Below are 15028 nucleotides of genomic sequence, written 5' to 3' on the forward strand. Positions count from 1 at the left end.
CTGGGATTAAAGACATGCATTGCCGAGTACAGCTCTGCCCCTTTCTTTAAAATTTAAAGCAAAAGTAACTAGTAATAATAAAATTCCCTGGGGTGTGTGTACACATACAGGCAAGGAATGTATAACGCAATAATACCAAGAGCTAGAGGAGGAAAATTAAAATGTGTCATTGCATATATGGTGTTCTTACATATATGGTGAGACACAGAACACTACCTAAAGGTAGGTTACGGCAAACACAGGATGTTTGATATAAAGTCCAGAGCAGAGCTTGACAAACTATGACCCATAGGTCAAATTCAGCCTCTTACCTGTTTCTGTAAAGTCCTCTACCTAAGAATGGTTTCTACATTTTTAAATGATTGAAAGGAATAAAACAATAATATTCTGTGATACACAAAAATTATATGGAACTCAAGTTTCCATAGCCATCAAGTTCTACTAGTGCTGCTGGTTCAAAACAACAGCATCAGAGGCTTAGCATACCCTGCTGCCAGCTAGTGAGCCCCTTAGGGAATGCCGGCCAGTCCTGCTTTTAGAGCAGGCACAAAGAGGGCAGGTAGAAGGAGAAAGGGAGAAACAGAGAAAGAGCAGAGCAGGGCACCTGCCTAGCATGCGGGTGGACTTGGGCTTGATGTCTGCAGCCATTCCCCAAATGAAAATCAACACACAGGGCATGCATACGAGGAAATAGCACATTGGACACCATTGATACCTACAGTTAATACAAGTCAATGAAAAATAAGAAAATGAAATGGAGAGCTGTCTTATAGGTTGCTGTCAGAGACAAAATCAACCATAAAACCAAGTGAATGGGAGGGGGCATGGAGGTGTACGCCTATAATCAGAGCACCAAGGGGGAAGCTAAGGTAGGTGGGTTTGAGCCAGACGGCAGCCTGGGTTACAAATTCTAAGCCAGACTGGGCTCTACAGAGAGACTCTTTTCAAAAACAAAACCCCCTCGATTATTTCTTACAGTACAGTGGATTAAGCCATAGATAAACAAAAAGCAAACAAAAAGTATGGAAAAAATTCACTGAATGTTTTTAAGTATTAACAATAGTCTTCCAAGTAACTAATTAGAATAAAGACTAAACAATAAGAAATATGAAATATGAGCTCAGTGAAAACAATATATTAAAAACGCGAGACACAGCTGAAGCACTGCATGGAAGATGATATTAAATTTCTGTACTGGTAAAAAATAGAAATACCAAGTAATGATATAAAACTCTAACTTAAACTAAGTATGAGAAAAAGAACAAGAGAGAGATAATAAAGAACATAAATGTGCAATCAAGAAAAATGAATGACTGTAAAAGTTGGCTCACTGCATCACAATGAAAGAGAGACGAAAGAAGAGGTTTAAACACCATATGCTCTCTGTAGTATTAAAACCTTCGTTTGGGATTAGAGAGATGGCTCCATGGTTAGGAGCGGGGGGGGGGGGGGCTGCTCTTGCAGAGGTCCCAGATGAAGTTCCCAGCACCCACATGGTGGTGCACACATACACGTAAGCAAACACTCATATGCACAGGATAAAAATAAACAGGCAAATAAGTACATCTAAAAAGCAAAGGCACAGGTACTGAAAGCAAACACACAGCTAAGGAAACAAAGCATCGTGTCCTGGCAACTGACGCAACAACTGAAGACTGGACTAACTGAGTGCGGGGCTGGGAGAGTAACTCAGCACTTGCCTAGCATGCACGAAGCCCTGGGTTCAAGTCCTAGCACCACAATAAAATGAAACAAATCCCCTGACTCACCCCAATCACAAAAATTAACCTATGAGCAGCCCTAAAGCTAACACTCTAAAACTCAGAACACAGAGAACATACAGTAGGGGATGAACAAAAATTTCCTCAATAAGAAACATACCCCATTAATCTATAAGACAATACCAACAAACTGGGCTTTTTCAAAATGAAGTTTGTGTTCTTTGAGAGACACTATGAAAAAGGTGCAGAAGTGCACCACTCGGTGACAATATTTACAGTAAGGACATGTCTGCCCAAGTCTTGTGGCCAGAAAAAACTTTTAGCACTCAAAAAAAAAAAAAAAAGCCAATTTGGGTTTGGAGAGATGGCTGAGGGTTAAGAGTATGCATTAAATTCAGGTCCCAGCACTTATGTCCGGGGCTCAGAAGCACCTGTAGCCCTGGCTTCAGGGGCTCCAATGCCCTCTTCTGGCCTCTGCAGGTACCCTCACACACGTGCATATACCTACACAGATATACACATGGTACACTTAAATAGAAACCTTTTCAAAGTAATTTAATTTTTACTGATAATTTGAATAGACAATCCACAAAGGAGGCCCAAGAAATGACAATAATTCTGGGAAGAAGCTTGGCTACGTCAGCGGCTGGAGAAGCAGAAGGCAAAGCACGATGAAGCGCCTGGCTAGAAATGTGCTGCCTAGGACAGTACAGAATAGGGGGAACAGGATCACCGCTCGGCCAGGCCACCACAGTGGTGCATGGCCAAGAGCCCAGTGGGAAACTCTTTGTGTTTTATTTTGCTTCAAATATCTATCTATCTATCTATCTATCTATCTATCTATCTATCTATCTATTACTTTATTACTGTTGTTTTAGGTGTGGGGTGGTGCACACCTAAGTGATTATGTGGAGGTCAGGGGACAATTCTTGGGAATCAGTTCTCTCCTCCCAGGGATCAAACTCAGGTCATCTTGTTTGGTGACAGAAGCCCTCGCCCTCTGAGCCGCCCTGGCTGGGCAGTTTTGAATCAAGTTTCTATTTTCCAAGCAAATATATTTCTAGGTGTTTACAGCCAAAGGAAAGACAAGGCGGTTTTTATCAGTGAGAGCAAACAATTAGAAAGAAGCCCCCGAGAAGAGGAAACACAGCTTCATATACAGCCATGTGAAAGAGTACTACTGGATTGTACAGGACTCCAACTCCTGATGCACAAGCACGCATTTCAGAAGCTGTGCTCTGTGAGAGAAGACATCTAGACGGGCACTGGGCTCACTCTGCCTCTCTTTGCTTTAAAGACAGGCTGCTCTCAAACCTTCAGTGCTCTGGCCTCTGTATCCCCAGGGCTGTGCCTTGAGGCTCTCCCAACACACAGCCTCCAAGAAATGCATTCTTTATGGTTTCCCCCTTAGGTTAAAATTCAGAAATACAAAGCAGCGGTGATAGAAGTCAGCTCAGGAGTTGCTTGGAATTGTGGGTAATGTGAGACTACCGTGGAAGAAGCCTGGGAGGACAATATAGGTTGGTAGAAATGCTCTATTTCTTGATTTGGGGGTGGTCACACAGCGGTATATATTTGTTAATAATCATGTTTAAAATAATATTTTTAAAATGGGTAGACTTTATTACATATTTATTCAATAGAATTAATTTTAAAATGTACTGTTTTTGAAAGCCACGCATAATAATAGCAACTTGAAGACAGGGTGAATGAAGAAGAAGATAAACACAAAGTATGGCAGAGTCAGAAACGAGAGGCCTGAGGGTCACTACATTTTCTTTTCCCTCCAGGGAGGGTTCAGCAACTCATAAGAAAATGATCAGGTGACACAGGAGTACCAAGGATTACTAGTTGCATGTGGCCATCAAATTGTGAAGTTTCAGGAAACATCCATTTTCTAAAGCCATCCGCACACCACAATACACATATTCAGCAGGGGGACAGGCAGAGATTGAAGCACTGTTTTCTGCCTGCTGCTCTGGCCGGATAGCACAATTCTCTGAAAAATCCCATTTCATAGGTCAACATCATCAACACCAAACGATCAAGCCAGAAACAACACTCACTTCTTCCATAAGAGACCAGAACTGGCAGTCACTGCGGATGCTCCCAGGAAGGCCACCATCATCAGTCTTCGCTTGGTCTGTGTGGGCTGAGATGCTCCATGGTACCATCGAGAGCCCACAGCTAGTTTTGCCAATGCAGACAGGGCGTTAAGACGAAACATCCTGTGGACAAAGGATAGAAATGTCACTTTTAGGTGCTGCTGGTGGCCGAGATGATGATGACAACAGCACATCAGCAAACACTGGAGAAATACTTGCTCTGTCGGACACAGTTCCAAGTGTTTTGCATGTATTAACCTCAGAGGAACTTATGAAAACAGAACTACTACTTTTTTTTTTTTTAAGATTTATTTCTTTATTAAGTATAGAGCTGCCAGAGAGAGCTGTGGAGAGAATAGCTCAGGGCAGCAGAATCTGTTGGTAAGGTGCCCTTCACGGATCAGGCGGAGTTACTGAACACCGCTAAGGTGTCCGTGCCACAGAAGCAGCAGGCGAAGGGCATGGAGAATGAGAAGAGGCAGCCAGCCCTTCCTCCTGCAGCGCCTCTCTCCCGACAAGGAACAGTGACTGTGAAGGGACAAAGCTCCAGGAGCACAGACAGACGGTGCAAACAGATCTGGAGCTGAAAAGAGACAGGCAAGTGAATCGCTCATTTCCCAGGTGTAAGTGTGACTCGCCAGCAAATCCACTCCAGAGAGCAGAGCTTAAAGCTAGATGGCACCAAGTTTCAGCTGGAAGATGCGGCTGTTTCCTGCGCTGACGCTGAGAGGTGCTGCCACTAACGTAACTGAAGTTTGAACTGACTCTTTCCCATTGCCAGCCCTCGGAAAGTTTCCTCCCTGCCAGAGTCTTCTCATCCCATGTATAAAGTATCTCTAGAGGAAAAGCAACCATTGAATGCAGTGGTTCTCAACCTTCCTACTGCTGCAGCCCTTTAATACAGTCCCTCATGCTGTGGTGACCCCCAACCATAAAATTATTTTCATTGCTACTCCATAACTGTAATTGTGCTGCTGTTATGAACTGTAATGTAAATCTGATAAATGAACCCTGTGAAATGATCATTTGACCTTCAAGGGGATTGCAATCCACAGGTTGAGAAACACTTGCTGTAATGCTTTGTTTTATATCAGAGACACCCGAGACTTCACCAAGATGGTACCAAAGTTATCCCTTCCAAAGTTATCACCAAAACAAAGGTTTTAAAGGCTGAGAAAGCTGCACTGGAAGCCACAAAACAGTCGTGCATGTCACCCACCTTCCAGGCAGCAGGGACACTGCAAGCAGCCCACACATTCTGTAAGAAGGGCACCATCAGAGGAACAAGACTGGGCCTAGGTACCATCAAGTTCCCCTAAGTAAGGAACTCAGAAGACAACACACATGTGTTCTGTACAGATGTCACCTTACACAGCTGTGGCCAATGTCACCCTGAAGACTTCTGAGGGAGAGCAGGCCTTCCTTCATCCCACTGGCTCCTGACTATGCTTCATTGAGTCCGGCTGATTAATTCTGAGTATGCATTTTTTCATAAGCTACATCTGTATTTGTTCAATTCTCAACAGACGTTCATCCTCACATCTCCCATCCCATAGTCATCCTAGCACAGTCTTCCTTTCTTTTCCTAAAAATGACACCCGCGAGGTCATTTGCTGCTGTTTTTCTGCCCGAATCAGAAAGCAGCCACTTTAACTTTTCTTCCCCACTTAATAAAGGATCTCTGTGAAAACAGGTGTTTGGTGTGGTTTGGGTCTAATCCAGACTCAGGGGAGCCCCTGCTATGTGGGGTCTCCCCTCTTCACCCTGCACTTAATGTGCATGTATCTAGGGCAATATATTTCCCAAACATCTGCTTCCCCTTTTGGTTCTGAATTTCTTTCAAATGTTCTCCCTTGTAGACGCATAGCCAGACACAGGGCTTGCACTACTTAACTACTTTATTTTCACGTGAAAACATCTGCATAGCATAAATTATATAGGTCCTTGCTCCTAATATTTATGTATATTAACAACCTTTATTTTACCAACATTACTGTATTTGACAATTGGGGATCCAGTTAGACTCACTCACTGGTCCGTTGCTGACTTTCCCTGGGACTGAGATAATCTTGCCCCTGCCACTGTTCCCAGGCCAGGTGCACTCTCAAACTGGAGCTAATCTCGCTGTCCTTCTAGACAAAGTGGGACGAAGTTACTTTCTGTGACTTAAGCTTCACTCTGGAACCCAGAAGTCATCTCCCATTACTGCACAGCTGCTAACAAAATGAAACATGGAAAGGCTGTCCCTTGTATTTTCTTCCTAGCTAGTAACTTCTGAATCTTTTTTTCTGATTCATTTTTAAATTAACATTTCCCAAATATACTTAGGTGTAGATAGAAATAGCATTGCTTTTGGTGCAACAAAAATGAGCAAAAATAACGCAGAGGGACTGTGGTCATCACTGACAACCAGAAGCAAAGGACCCTGGGGGATTTTCAATGTGGCAAACAAGGAATACCATCAACACACAAACTGGAACGAAGTGGGAGAACACGTCTGAAAAGACCTTTGAGGGCCAAACTGAGAATTTTTATCACACACACACACACACACACACACACACACACACACACACACACAAGACCCTGAGTTCTTAAATAGGAAAAGGTCATGGTAAAAATGATATTTCAGGGCTAGGAAGACAGATCAGTGGTTAAAGGCAGTTGCTGCTCTTTAAGGACAGGAGTTTGGTTTCCAGCACCCACATGGGGCAACTCATAACTGTCTGTCACTCCAGCTCCAGGGGATCCAACCGTCTTGTGGCCACTGTGGGCTGACACACACAGCAATGTAGTCACTAGCTCTGCAGGGAACAAACTGACGAAAATCAAAGGCAGAGAGCCAGCTGGGAACTCTCGTGGTCTTGAGGTTTGTTTAAAACACTGTTTAGGCTCACATGCTATGTCTATGCCTCATCTTACTACTTGGTTACACGAAGCAATGTATGTTAATATCATCTCTAGTGGGGTTTCCATGGATGCCGAGAAGTGAAACCCCACTAAGAAAACCCCTCTGTAATTAGTCCTTAGCTCTCTGATGGAGGGATATGTAACTCATGTGCTGAGTTCTGAGGGGAAACAGACTTACAGAGATCAGTTTCCCCGTGGGTCTGAAAAGCTCGACAGGCCAACAGAGGCATTCAGGCAGCCATGAAGATGGACATGCAGATTTACTGACGAGAGTTAAACCAAATTAAAGCAGGAACATTTTCTTAGTACCCAGCTCCCTCCAAACTCTCCACTATCACTAAAGAGGTCACACTTCTGAGAGAATATCTTTGATATAAAATGAACATTTCTGACTAAAAATTGTCCAGGGAGGCAACTGCAAAGCAAATTTGTAACCAGATGAAGCCTCGTCTCTCCAACAAGAAACTGCTAGAACAAGATTGCTGGAAAACAGCACCAGTGTGTCTCTGGGATGCTCCAGGACCCAGGCTGTGGGGACTGTGAAGCTTAGCACACTCTGCTTCTGGGAAAGGCTAAAAGGTCACAGCACAGGAAGTTGGTTAGCGCAATCCTCTCTCCTCTCGGTTTACAGGTGAAGGACCCGGGTAAGACAAGGCCTATTTAGAGCTAGCTACAATAGATGTTAGGATTTGTTTTTACTCCCAAATAAATACTCTAAGTAGGAAAGTGCTTTGTAATAACTCTTCTCAGCAGCACAAGAGCCACATCCTAAATGGAAATCGGTGGGTGCAGGTATAGCTCTGAGAGAGGGTGCTTGCCTAACATGCAAGAGGTTCTAAATTCAGTCCTCAGCACCTTGGTAAATATGCACATTCATAAGTAAACAAATAAAATGTCCAATTCCAGAAAGGCAAACAATGATGCAATATATGTCAATACTAAAAATGATAATCATAAGCCATTAGTGAGCATCATCTTGAAAACCAACAGACAGCTGGGCTAGAGACAAGGCAGTCAGGAGGGTAGAGATGTCTCTAGAAACTGGGAAAAGAAACTTAACCTCACATTCACTAGGAGAATGCAAACTTTAGCTATAAAGAGAGAGATGGATGGTATAGCTAGCTCTGTGGTAAAGGGCTAGCCCTCAGCACCTCAGTAAATGTGCATACAAAGAAGTCAGATGTCCAGCTACAGAAAGACAGTTACAGAAAAAGTAGGCACAAACCAGGTGATGGTGGCACATGCCTTTAATACCAGCACTCGGGAAGTAGAGGCATGCAGATACACAGAACAAGTTCCAGAACAGACAGGGATACACAGAGAAAACCCTGCCACAAAACAAAGCAAAAAGTAGATACAGTCTATGGAGCGCAATTGATAACATTCATAAAAACTGCAAACATCAGTAATTCTCCCGATAATATACTCTGTGATGCACTTAAATGGCTGTGAAATCTCTGCTCATAAGACTCTGTATCATGGCTTATAATAAAAGACTAAGAACTTAAGCATGGCCACGTAGGACTAATTAAACTATGATATATATCCACACAGGCAATATCATGTATCAGTGATTGGAAAATAAAGAAAAAAATTTATGTATAAATAGAAGAAGAGGTTCCAATAGGCTATCTAAAAGAGCAAGGGCATTCCCAGTCACACAGCAAGTCCCAGGCTAGCCTGAACTACAAGATCAAAGCATAGCTTGAAGATGGAATGAAGGGCTATGTTTTAGAAGGTAAAAAGAGGAGGAACACCCATTGCAGGGCTGTTTTCACGTTCCTCAACTCCTCCTCCATGTCCTCAGTGGTTAAGAGCTTGCTGGAACAATCATGAGGACTGGGGTTTAGGTTCCAGCACCCTGGAAACAAGCAGAACATCTCACACGTCTGCAATGCCAGCTCTGGCTGGGGGTTGGGGAAGACAGGAAGATCACTGAGGCTCACTGGGTTCCAGCCTCAGCCTAAGAAAATGAGAGCTGAAGGTTCTGGGAGAGACTGCCTCAATGGATCAGGTGGAGAATGGCAGATGGGACACTAGATGCTTCTTCTAGCCTCTATGTGTGGGCGTACACACACACACAAACACGCGCGTACATGCACACATGCTAACAAAACAAAGCAACATGCTGTGATAACCTATCAGACAAAAAAAAAAAAAAAAAAAAAAAAAAGGAAGGAAGGAAAAAAGAAAGCACAGCCTGAGAAAAACAGCTGTGAATAATGAAGAGGGTGACAAGAGATGGCTCTCAGAGGGCAGAAGCCTGACAGAACCCACATAAAGAAGCCAGATGCAGCGGCATGCATTGTTTGCAACCCCAGCGCTACTGTCTCAAGACGGGAGGTGCAGGCAGAAGAATCCTTGGTTTCAGCAGAGGATCACATTTAACCTTAAAGTCTAAGTTACCGCTTTGAAATATACTCATTTTTCCCATGATAGGCCCCTGTATATATGACGTATACATGTTAATAAGTTTCCATTTGATTTTTTCCTTCACTGATCTATTTTTCATTCCAATAAACACAATATAAGAACTCTGAGAAGGTAAAGGAATAATAGTTTTCCTTCCCTATATTTTTAAAAAGTAGTCAGCTGAAAACATTATGTGGCATGTATAGCTAGCTCATGCTTTTATTAGCATTAAGCACCCACGTCCACCTAGCAAGCTCTGGATTCAGGTGCACAAGTCTACCAAGAGAGCTGAAATAGCCCCGACAAAATGCCTGTCGTTGCTGAGATTGCATTTCACTACGCTGCTCAGGCTGATCTCGGACTCCTGGACTCAGGCAATGCTCCTACCTCAGGCTTCTGAGGAGCTGGAGCTAGAGTCACTATCGTACAGGCTAGCAGAGCATCTCGAAGGCACATCCGAGTTATAGGAAGGCAGCCTCCAGGAAATGCTACCAAAGATCAACAGGAAAGGAATGAGTTACAGACGAGGGAGAAATCCTGGTCTACAAGAGTTAGTTCCAAAACAGGCTCCAAAACTCCACAGAGTAACCTTGTCTCGGAAAAAAAAAAAAATCCAGCTGTAAGGGATTTTCTTAATTAGTGACTGATGGGAGGGTCCACCCCATTGTAGATGGTGTCACCCCTGGGCAGGTGGTCCTGGGTTCTTTAAGAGAGCAGGCTGAGCAAGCCATGAGGAGCAGGCCAGTAAAGCCAAGCACCCCTCCATGACCTCTACATCAGCTCCCTGCCTCCAGGTTCCTGTTCTGTATGATTTCCTGTCCTGACTTCCTTCCACGATGAACAGTGACATGGACATGTGAGCCAAATAAGCCCTTTCCTCCCCAACTTGCTTTATGGTCGTAGCATTTCATCGCAGCAATAGAGATGCTAACCAAGACACCTACTTATTAAAACTCTCCAAGACTGTCCTAGGAACAACTTTCCTTTTCCACCCTCTCATCCTAGACAAATCTATCATCTACCCTCCTCAAATCCCACAGCTTTAAATGGCATGTATATGTAAAGTCTTCTCAAAAGGTCATGTCTAGCCTACGCTTTCCATAAGAACACAGCTAGATTTAAGTTCCTACTCGACAGGCATCTCCAATTTAGTCTAAAACAGAAATACTGATTTTTATCAACTTAATTTAGACATCTCTAAAAATCAAACATCTGGTCATTCAAGCCCAGAGCAAGAGTGAGCTATCTTTAGTTTCTTTCTTCTTAAATTATCATGGAGACTCCATCAGAAAATGCTTTGGACCCTCTTTCTAAAAAACATGTAAATTCATAAAATGTATCCCCATGTCAGACTGACAAGTATTAAAAGGTAAAACAAAATTTGCAGCCTGACTCTAATTAGGTCAGCTGCTTGCTAAGGTGCACACACACACACACACACAAATAAAATGAACATTTTTGCTATTATTCAACTGACAATTGTAATACCTATAATGTCAAAGCATGGTATTTTAGAATCATCTGATCATGGACATGCTTTAAAAGCAAAACAAAACACACAAACTACTAAAAGTTCTTCAGATGGAAGAGGAAAACTGGGAAATTTGGGAATAAAAGAACAACAGAAACAGATTTTCATCATGTCTGACTGCATCAAGGGCCCCAGGTATGATACTTGCAGGAAATATCATGCTGAGAAAGAAACTGGCCCATCCCAAGAGCCCTGGCTCATCTCCCAGAAGGACTACCCAGTTCTGGAAACTGGGGCACACAGTTAAATCTGCCCATGTCTATATCCTGGCTTTTGCTTTATCTTTTCTATAAGTTGTAATTCTGCTGTGGGCAAGAAGACAGATTGAGAATTTCTCTCTAGTTTTGATCAGAACTGTAAGTAAATTCACGTTTCCATGCATGTACACGCTATGTTGTTTTCTTTTAATGTGGGTGAGTGTGTAGATCAAAGCCAGGCCCTATGGCTGGGAACTCTAGTAACATGTCCGGATTGTTGTAATCCTTATCTTTATCACCTCCACCCTTCATGAGTTATTGGCTGCGACAGAGGAAAACATAAAAGTACATATACCCTGTACACACAGGAGATAATTCAGGGATGAGCAGGTTCCCATCACAGATCTCAAACGTTTGTTTCAGATTGCAGACAAAAATCCCATTCATCTCTGGAACCACACCGCCCTTTAGGGAGAGGACCAGTGCTAAAGGTACAGCCTAGCAGTCAAGACACGTGCAGCGTAAACAGACCCTATGCTTGGAACCTAGGTGCCCAGCTGTAGAACGGATGAAGGAACGGTGGTCGACAAATACAACGGCATTTTTCTCAGCCATAAAGGAGAACAAAGATAAGTTATTTGCAGGACGATGGATACAACTGGAGGTGACTATATTAAGTGAATTAGGCCAGTCTCAGAAAGACAAATATTGCATGTTTTTTTGTAATTTCTAAGTCTTACATCTTACACAGATGCAAAAATTATATATGTACGTATGATATAAAAGCAAAAGCACCCTCCCCCCCACAGCCCCTTTTGAGACAGGGCCTGATTATAAAGCCCTGCCTGGCCTGGAACTCACTATGAAGATAGACCAGGCTGACCTCAAACCCACAGAGATCTGCCTGTCAGTCTCATGAGTGCTTGTCCTGGTATTGAAGGCGTGTGCTATTATAACTGGCTCCAACAGACCCCCTTTGATATTGCAAAATGACATCCACAAAAAGTTTATGCTCAAAACCAGTGAAAATTACAAAAGCAAGTCATACAAAAAAAATCCTATCATGTTTTAAAGTTTATGGTTTTGTGTTAGCCTGCATTCACAGTTACCCTGAAGTGTACAAAGCCCATAGGCTGGGCATGCCTGGTAGGATACGGGAGACAATAGGGGGACGGAGGGAGGAGGAAAGACAGAACAATGCAGGGGAATATGCTAAACATGCAATATATACTTGTAAAAAAACCTACAATAGTTTGAGTTCAAACCCCACTTCCAGACAAAGCGTTGAGAGTAACATGAATGGAGATTTAAGTGGGTGCTTTCTCCTCTGGTACATCTCTAGTGATTTACTCAGGCCTCCCTTCAAGGGACACACCTACTAAATGGAGTTCCTTTGTAAATATAATGTCTTACAAAATTCCATTTCAGACCTTCTTTTGTACCTGTAGTTTCTCAAAATAATCAGCTTGAAATAGCCCTTGAGCCCAAAGGGCACATTGGACATGACATATTCTGGCCCCTACAGTCCTATTTTGAAGAGCTATGTGCTGAACCCCATCCTTTTCCACATAGAATGCTTGTGGTCTCGTGTGCACTAGTCTAGTGCTGGGAGGGTGGGGCTGAGCTGTTGACCTGGTGCCGCCTCAGCTTTCAATAAGAACAGCGTTTCTCGGTCTCCAGCTTTTCCTTCGGTCATTTTCCGTTATGGCGTACAACATGATGTTCTGCATGCTTACGCAATGTGCAGTGATACCCCAATCTTGCTGGTGAGGACCTGGGCTGAGGTCACTAAGAAGAGCCCATAGCTGTAAACTCTCCTGGTATTTAGGGTTCCTAAAGGTTCTGTGCTCTACCTCTACCTAAATTGATTTTCCCCATTTATCAAAGTTTAACCTAAATTTTAGGTTACTTATCCTAGAAAAACATGTTCACAGGAAAGCCTAGAAAGGGATTCTGACAGCAGCTCCATTCATACATACACATAACAAAGTGTCCAGAAGCTTTGATCACTAGTGAAAAGTTAAAAACACAACGAGACACCTAAGAGAAAAAAGCAACTAAGAATACAGAGAGGATGCAAAGCCAAGACAGCTCCTGTTCATTCATTCCTCTGGGATGCCAACTGGTATGGCCACTCTGGAAGACATGTGATGTTTCCTCAAGTTAAATGGGCTCTTCCCATGAGATCCAGCAATCCAGATGAAGACATCTACCCTTAAGAAATAAAACCCTATGTTAAGAAGCAGCAGCCATGCATGAATGTCTAAGAAGCTCTCTTTGTAAGTTGCCCCAAACTGAAATTTCAAATGTCTTTTGACAGCTGCATGGATAAACTGTGGTACAGCTACAGAATCGAGCACAACTACAATTGAGAACAGACTCGTCAGGGCTGGAGAGATGGCTCTAGTTAAGTGCTCGTATTGCTCTTCCGGAGGCCCTGAGTTCGATTTCCAGCACACACTTGACAGCTCACAACCATCTGCAACTCCAGTTCCAGGGGATCCAATGTCTTCTTCCAGACTCCATGGGCACTGGGCAAGCATTTAGTGCCCAGACATATGATGTGGGATGCCCTTCTGTATGTGAATGTGTTTATGTGCATGCAGGTAAAAACACCCATACATAGAAATCAACAACAATTTAAAAACTTGCAAAAAAGAATGGTTTTGACACATGCAACAACTGAGGTAAATTTCAAAAGTATTACACTGAATGAAAGCAGCCAGCCTCAAACGGTGCGTGCTGAACAGCCATGTGGACACAAAGGGAACTAGGGAGACAGAGAGCACACCAACGGATGCCAGGGATGAGAAGCTCTGACTAGACAAAGACAATAGGAGAGAGCTGCTTGCGAAGTCTTTTCTGCTCCGTGGCAGTGGTAAAATGAATCTGTACTATTAAAAATCATGTATCAAATTTCGTACAATTGTACAAGAGAAAAAAGTTCATTTTGCTGTATAATAACTTTGAAGGCTTTTAAAAGCCACACTGTATACTGTATGATCTCACTGATATTACATTCTAGAAGAGGTAACAACAAACAGATCAATGAGTGTCAAGGGTCAGAGTGCGAGGGAACAAGATGACCTCAAAGTGTCACAAGGGACTCTCCAGAGGTAAGGGAGCTGTTCTGTTCTTGATTATTGAGGGGATTACCTGACTGCCGTTGTCAATACCTACGTGTATACAAAGGTGGAGACAATCTCAACAAGGAATTATACTTCTATAGTCTTTTAAAAAATTTTAAAGATTTGTTTTTAATGTATATGTATGTATGTTTGCCTGCGAGCACATGTGTGCACCATGTGTGTGTCTGATGCCCCTGGAGGCCAGAAGAGAGCTCTGGGTCCCCCGGAACTGAGTTACAGGCAGTTGTGAGCCAATATGTGGGTATTGGGAACCCAACCTGAGTACTCTGGAAGAGCAGCAAGTGTTCATAACCCTCTTTCCGGCCTCAAAGGGATATGGGTTTTTGAGTTCAAACCTGGATGACGGTTGCACACGAGGTATTTTTTTTTTTTTTACAGTGAAAGCATTTATGGCGAGGCAGAAGATGGGTCTGAGGACAGCCCAGACTACAGGATGAGATCCTTTTCTTAAAAGAGAACAATTAGAAAGTTTTACCCCGCCTACCCTTGATCCTCTGAACTCAAAATATCTTTCTGTTCCTGTCTCCCAAGTAGCTGGGCTATAGGCAAAACCCACCAGGCCTGGCTAAAGGATTACTGTATAATGTCTGTGTATGTGTGTGTATGTGAAGCAAACTACCTCTCTTTCATCCTAAGTTCATGGTTAATGCCTCTACAAGGAAGAACAGCACACAAATGTATTAAATCTGAAAAATATTATAACTGCTAATTGCATGTATGATGTGTATGTGGGTGTGCATGTGTGGGAGTCAGAGGACAGCTTTGTGAACTTGGGTCTCTCCTTCCACCTTTACATGGCTTCCAAGGATTGAACTGAGAACATGGGGCTTGGTTGGCAAGTGCTTTTAGCCACTGAGCCAGCTTGAGGCATACGTAACTTCATGTGCACAGGAGCCACTGAAAGGCAGTGAAAGCTTGAAGACAAAGATACGCCTGTTTGTTTCTTCTTAAGTCTGATGGAAGGTAGACAGTCATGTACACAAATGACTGCACTTGATACATA

The 15028-nt window shown here is 43.1% G+C and overlaps 1 protein-coding gene across 2 annotated transcripts in view; it reads right to left on the reverse strand.

The window, feature by feature from the left end:
* Positions 1-15028, reverse strand: part of Micu1 (mitochondrial calcium uptake 1) — a 141276-nt gene that overhangs the window by 114839 nt on the left and 11409 nt on the right. For both annotated transcript variants that reach the window (XM_050140015.1, XM_050140016.1), the window contains exon 2: positions 3788-3949. In XM_050140015.1, coding sequence (XP_049995972.1) covers positions 3788-3948 — 161 coding nt within the window. In that variant the 5' untranslated portion in view covers position 3949. The remainder of the gene's footprint in view (positions 1-3787; positions 3950-15028) is intronic.

This window comes from Alexandromys fortis, unplaced genomic scaffold (genome assembly GCF_014885135.2).
Source record: "Alexandromys fortis isolate MF-2015 unplaced genomic scaffold, M_Fortis_MF-2015_v1.1 scaffold_9, whole genome shotgun sequence".
Classification (NCBI taxonomy): Eukaryota; Metazoa; Chordata; class Mammalia; order Rodentia; family Cricetidae; genus Alexandromys; species Alexandromys fortis.